This window comes from Propithecus coquereli, unplaced genomic scaffold, assembly GCF_000956105.1.
Source record: "Propithecus coquereli isolate 6110/MARCELLA unplaced genomic scaffold, Pcoq_1.0 Scaffold241, whole genome shotgun sequence".
NCBI lineage: Eukaryota > Metazoa > Chordata > Mammalia > Primates > Indriidae > Propithecus > Propithecus coquereli.
In genome coordinates, this window is record NW_012147964.1 from 326,367 (window position 1) to 332,677 (window position 6,311).

The window sequence follows — 6,311 nt, forward strand, 5'->3', positions numbered from 1 at the left end:
TTTATGTCCAAAATGCAAGGGTGGTTTAAGATCAGAAGATCTGCTAATATCGTCTACTTCATCAAGAGGTGCAATAAAGAAAATCTTATCATTAATGCAATAATGTTGATTAAACATTCCTAACTTAGAGAAAGGAGGGAAAAAGAGGGCTCTTATAAAAGTAGGAATAGAATACTTCTTCCACAAGATAAATATTTCCTGGATTAAACCAACAGCCAAGCTAACATCATTCTTAAAATTATTCTTAGAGTTAGGAACAAAACAAGAATGCCTAATCTCACCATTACTAATTAACGTTTCTCTGGGCAACTAGCCAATGCAGTAAGACGTGAAACAAATTAGAACTGTGAAGAATGGAATGTGGCAAGTCATTGATATTTGCAGATGGTCTAGGCAAGCTTAGGCAAACTATGGCCCATGGGCCAGCTGCCTGTTCTTGTACATGAACTTTTATGGGAATGCAACCACACTCACGTGTCTATGTATTATCTATGGCTGCTTTAAGCTACAATGGCAGAGTCAAGTAGTGACGACAGAGGTCGCATGGCCTGCAAAACCCCAAATATTTACTATCTAGCCTTTTACGGGAAAAATTTGCTAAATCGTTTTCTAGTCTGTTTAAGACTAGCTTCTGTATTAAGAAGCTTAAAGGGTTTTCTCTCTCCTTGAACTGAGTGATATCTTCTTCTAGAAATCTACTCTGGGGAACTCCATAAGGCAATCAGACAAACAATCAAAGCAATATTTATAATAGCAAACAAAATTGGGATTACCATATTTTAAAAAAAAAAATAGGACATGGCTGAGTGCATGACAGCTCATGCAACAAATGGAATATTTTAGAGCCATGAAATATTTTCCAAGTTTTCCACAAGGAACACATGCTACTTTGTCATTGAGCAGGGGAAAAAACCCTAACATTAAAAAAGAAAAAAAAAAATAGCTGAAATCCTGTTCTACTCAAGACATTAGGTTGTAAGGAAAATATTTAACGAATACGTCCAATATAACAAGTGAGCAAAGTGGGTTATAAAATGGGCTCCATCCTCATCTACACCCACACGTAATACTTACAGGGAAAAAAAAATTGCCCAAAGGAAGTAACGGCGGGTGGAATTATAAGTCATTTACATTTTCTTTTTTATACTTTTTTTTTTTGGATTTTAAAATGTTTTGGGCCATCTACATTTATTTCTTAATGTACCTTTTTAAAAGGTGGGGAGGAGTGTGCCGCTTGCGTAGACGGTTCTTGGAGGTACCCTTTGCTTACCTGAATGGTGAGATTCCTTTGCCAAGAATTCAAGCCTTGTTACTCAAATGACACGGGTGCCCTAAACAGTCACAGAGATGAGAAGATCCATTTCTTCCTGTTTAAACTGGTGATGTCAGTCCGTAGCCTGGACCACTGGGCCAACGCCATTTGGCAGGGCTTCCTGAAAAACTAGACTCTTACGTGCTTTTGGCCTCTTATTTTTAACACTGACCCTGGGTGGCCTGTTCATCTGCAAAATGAAAACCCGAAATCAAGCATGTCAAGGGGCAATATCGGGGTGTGTCCTGGAATCACCCATCCCCCACGGGGTGGGCCTGACCTTATCCTTGAGATGCTTACGAAAGGCATCTTGGAAGCTGCTCTCGGTGGTAATTCCTGGAAATCTGCATTTTAATCCGTGTGCCTCCCTCCACCCCGCCGCCTCCTGCACCCGGATCTTTCTTTTTAATTAGGCCTTTGGCTCTCCAGCATCACTGTTACTTTTAAGGTAATGGTGATGTGACCGTGCGTGCCCTCTTGTCGTCCTTCCAGGCCATCTCGGAAACGCAGGTCACTTGGCGACGTCGGGAACGTGACGGTGGCCGCCGTGCCCACCGTCCCCAGTTTCCCCAACATCTCCTCAACCACCGCGCCCACGAGCCCAGAGGAGCACCGGCCCTTCGAGAAAGTGGTGAACAAGGAGTCACTGGTCATCTCCGGCCTGCGGCACTTCACGGGCTATCGCATCGAGCTGCAAGCTTGCAACCAAGATGCCCCCGAGGAACGGTGTAGCGTGGCAGCCTATGTCAGCGCCAGGACCATGCCTGAAGGTGGGGCTACTCCCCCCACCGGTGTCCACGCTAAATGGGATGGGAGGCCCAGGCTGCCCAAGGACAAACCCTTTGCCCCATAGACATTGTATGTTATATGTATACTTGACCTTATTTGCTTTTATTATTATTCTATTTTTTTTCTTTTGGAGACAGGGTCTTGCTCTGTTGCCCAGGCTGGAGTGCAGTGGCATGATCAAAGCTGCCTGGTTAATTTTTAAATTTTTTGTAGAGATTGGGTCTTGCTATGTTGCCCAGGCTGGTCTTGAACTCCTGGGCTCAAGCAGTCCTCCCACCTCTGCTTCCCAAAGTGCTGGGATTACAGGCGTAAGCCACTCACTAAATGTTACATGGGCTGTGGGAAAATGACATGAGCTGCTCGAGGTCGCTCAGCTGGTAGGTGGCAGAAGTGGGATCTGACCCAAGACTTACATGCCTGCCTCTAACTTCTGCTCCAAACAGCCAAGGCTGATGACATCGTAGGCCCTGTGACCCATGAAATCTTCGAGAACAACGTCGTTCACTTGATGTGGCAGGAGCCGAAGGAACCCAACGGTCTCATCGTGCTGTACGAAGTGAGTTATCGGCGATACGGCGATGAGGTAAGGACTCGGATGCTTGGGCACATGCCTTAGGAATTGTCCTTGGTGCCTCCTTCCTCTGCTTAAATTCTGACCCAGATGCTTCTCTCATTAGATGCTGTGTGGTTGGGACTTACAGCTTTGATACATGGGCTTCCAGGGAAATGGGTTCGAAATGCCAACCTGCAAACTCATTTCTTTGCTCAGATTCCTACGTTGCTTTTCAGTTGTGTCCTCCACGTGGGATGATGGCTGCTTCCGTCTGTGTCCCTCTTGCCACGATGGGAGACTCATTTTGCTTTAGAGGGAGTTATCAGAATCACTTAAAACCTTAATAAGTGACTTTTGGTTGGGTGCCTCCCTTTAGTCGCAGATGCTCGCAAACTGATGGGCAAATGCAGAGATGCACGAGACAGAAAGAACTAAAACAGCAGCTACGCTGTCCTCGGCGGTCACTGTGCGCCTCGTGCACGCTGAGCTCGTGACACAGTATCTCGTTTATCCCATTTTATCACATCTCAGACTTTATGAAAAGCCCCATTATTTTTATAGAAAGAAAGTCACTTCATTCTCATTGTAAAACGGCATTGCTGGCAAGATGCCTTCTGATTTCAGGAATGTCAGAATGCAAACGTGATATACTTCTCGGGACTGAGGAAGTACAATAAATCCTCAACGTATCCCGGTGAGCTGGGTACTGAGGCTTCCAGAGTTGCAGTCACCATACAAGGTCTGCAAGAATAGAGTCGGGAATTCAAACCCGAGACTGATATTCTTCTAATCCAGGGGTCGGCTGGCAATTTTTTTTTTTCTGTAAAGAGCCAGATGGTCTCTGTTGCAACTGCTCCACTCTGCCACTACCAAGAAAGCGGCCGTGGATGGTGCGTAAACAAATGGGTGTGCTTTGTGCCGATAAAACTTTATTTATAAAAACAAGTGGTGGGCCGGGGTTAGCCTGTAGGTCGGAGTTTGCCAAGAACCAACAGGGGTTATAGCAACATCGTCTGATTTCCTGGAACTTTGGGAGAAAGACCTGCTATAATCAGGTGTGCCTCCCTCGAGGGACCCCTCCTGGGATCACATCAAGTCTTGGAACCCAAATATTTGGCTTTGACAATGATTTAGAACTGGGATCATCACACTATGGCCTGTGGGCCAAATCTGGCTTGCAGCCTGTTCTTCTGTAGCCTGCAGAGAGTTGTTATGAAGAAATAAAGAACAACATGCAATAGAGTCTCTATGTGGCCCTTCCCAGAAAAAAGTAAATTTTAGAAAACAGAAATGTCCTTACCGAAATTGTCATTCTCTGCCTATCTGGGGGTCCTGTTTGCTAAATAAATGGACTATTTATATGCCTTTTTTAAAACATCCATTTTATAAATAAAATGCCTTCCCCTGTAGAGCTCAGTTTCTAATTTGCATGAACGTGCTTGTGCGCATAATTCGTGTTCATGTGTTGCTCTCTCCTGCCTGACGTGTCTGTCTGTGTAGTGCTGTGTCACTGTGGTCTTGATTTGCATTTTTGTCCTTGCTCCTTTGAGGCTCAGTTTTGTCCCCTTCCCAGGAGGACTTAGACCCTTTAGCTTCAGGCCCTGGAACCGGGGTGGGCTTGAACGTGGGACATGACAGCCACTGAAGTGAGAGGAGTAGCTTCCTAAGGAAGTTGAGGGCATTGTTGGCAGCAAAAAGAATACAGATTCTGTGGAGTGTGCAATCATGTGTTTCTACTGCGGAACCTCCTTGATTTTATTTCTGCTGCTGGGACCAACTTGTCCGCATTTGCCTGGAACTTTCTGGGTGTGGACACCAAAATCCCACATTCCTGGGACTGCTTAGTTTTGACTAAACCTGGACAACTGATCACTCTATTGGCATCGGACCTAACCCTAACCCTAACTGCTCCCAGCTTCTCCCCGCTGCCTTTGACTGGCCCATGTGTCCCCTATTCCTGGGGCCCGAGGGTCGCTGGTACAAATCCTCAGCAGCCTCTGCCCGAGACAGCCCCAACCCCAGACAGACCAGCTCTGTTTGCCCTCAAGGGAGCCAAGATGTGGCAGAAAATTAGGAGAAAGTGAGAGGTTACAATCACCTTCTTAAAAACCTTTCACAGATACTTATTTTAACTATTTCCAACATTTTCCTTAATCGCCTAGCATTGCTTTGATTAAGAAAAAAACAACATCAAACTTTTATTTTATATACACAATTTGGACTGTCGGAGTATAATTTTACCACATTTATAAAATTCTCTCTGGCATTGGTGGGAGGTGATTTTTTTTTTCCTTTTTGGTTAGTGTAATAGACACAATCACCTCTTATTATTTATTCAATTGCATTGCTTTTGAGGATGTCCCTTTTTAAACCTTGCATCAAAATCATTTGTCCCCTGGACACTTCCCTGCCCCACTGTTGGAAACTCTGTCTCTGGGGGATCACCCTTCCCCGACAAGAGCATCAATCGTGTGTGTGTGCGTGCGCGTGTGTGTTTTTATAGTCTTTGCTCAGTATCTTTTGGAGTTTTAGTGTTTTTGTCCCGTTGGCACAAACTTTTAAGTAATTGGCTTCTTCGAGTTTTGGTTTTTGTTTTGCTTTTTTTTTTTTTCTTTTGGTATCTATAGAGAGAGCTTGACAAAGGTTCTAGCTCCTTCCATCACACCCCCTTCTGACTCCCCTCTCCCGAAGGTGTCTGGGGTAAATGACTAGTGTTAGAGGATGCATCTCCCCTTTGGCCCAGATAGCAGCTACCTTTGGCTTAATCGTCCCTTGCTACTTGGTGACTCATTCTACTTGGAAAAAACTTTGGACTGGAGTCCTCTGCCCCCACCCCTGCTGCCAGAGCGATTTGTTTTCTCCCTGTTATTGTCACATGGTAAGCACGGGGTTTTCGACATTTCTTTCTCTTCTCCTCCCCTTCCCTCCCTCCCTCCCCCCAACCCCACCCCCTTGTAAGTTTTCCAGCCCAGTTCTCTGCACGCACTATTAGTCTGAACTGTTTTGGAAAGTTTTCAGAGTTTTGGCCCGACGCTTGCAGGTTCTGCGGTCTCACTCCCCGGTGAGCCTCCTCTCTCTCCTCCTAATACGTTCTGGGTTTCTCTCTTGTTCCATACTTAGCACAGAGTGTGTACACCACTTTTCTCTTCTTACCAGACATGTGGGTGAAGTTCAACTCTCTTTATGATGATTAAAAATATATATCGAAAGAAAAATAAGGAGAAATGCTAATCAGAAGGTGCAATGTTTCAGTTAGACAGGAGGAATAAGTTCTAGGGATCTGTTGCCCTCTATAGGAATGGTAACTAGAAGTAGTAATGCCTATTTCAAAATTGCTAAAAGAATAGATTTTAAATGTTCTCACTGTAAAGAAATGGTAAGTGTGTGAGATGATGTACGTATGTGTTAAATGAGCCTATTTGAATCATTCCACAGTGTAAACATGTATCCTAACCTCACACTGCACCCCATAGATACTATCACTATTCAATTAAAAATAAAATAAGGCCAGGTACGGTGGCTCAAGCCTGTAATCCCAGCACTTTGGGAGGTCGAGGCAGGAGGATCGTTTGACGCCAGGAGTTTCAGACCAGCCTGGGCACCATAGTGAGACCCCTTCTCTACAAAAAAAATAAAAATAAATAAATAAATACAATA

General features: G+C 44.7%; 1 protein-coding gene across 1 annotated transcript in view; it reads left to right on the forward strand.

The window, feature by feature from the left end:
* The window catches only part of INSR (insulin receptor), a 115,864-nt gene that overhangs the window by 104,740 nt on the left and 4,813 nt on the right, over window positions 1-6,311 (forward strand). The window contains exons 12-13 of the mRNA XM_012646114.1: window positions 1,805-2,082; window positions 2,545-2,684. Coding sequence (XP_012501568.1) covers window positions 1,805-2,082; window positions 2,545-2,684 — 418 coding nt within the window. The remainder of the gene's footprint in view (window positions 1-1,804; window positions 2,083-2,544; window positions 2,685-6,311) is intronic.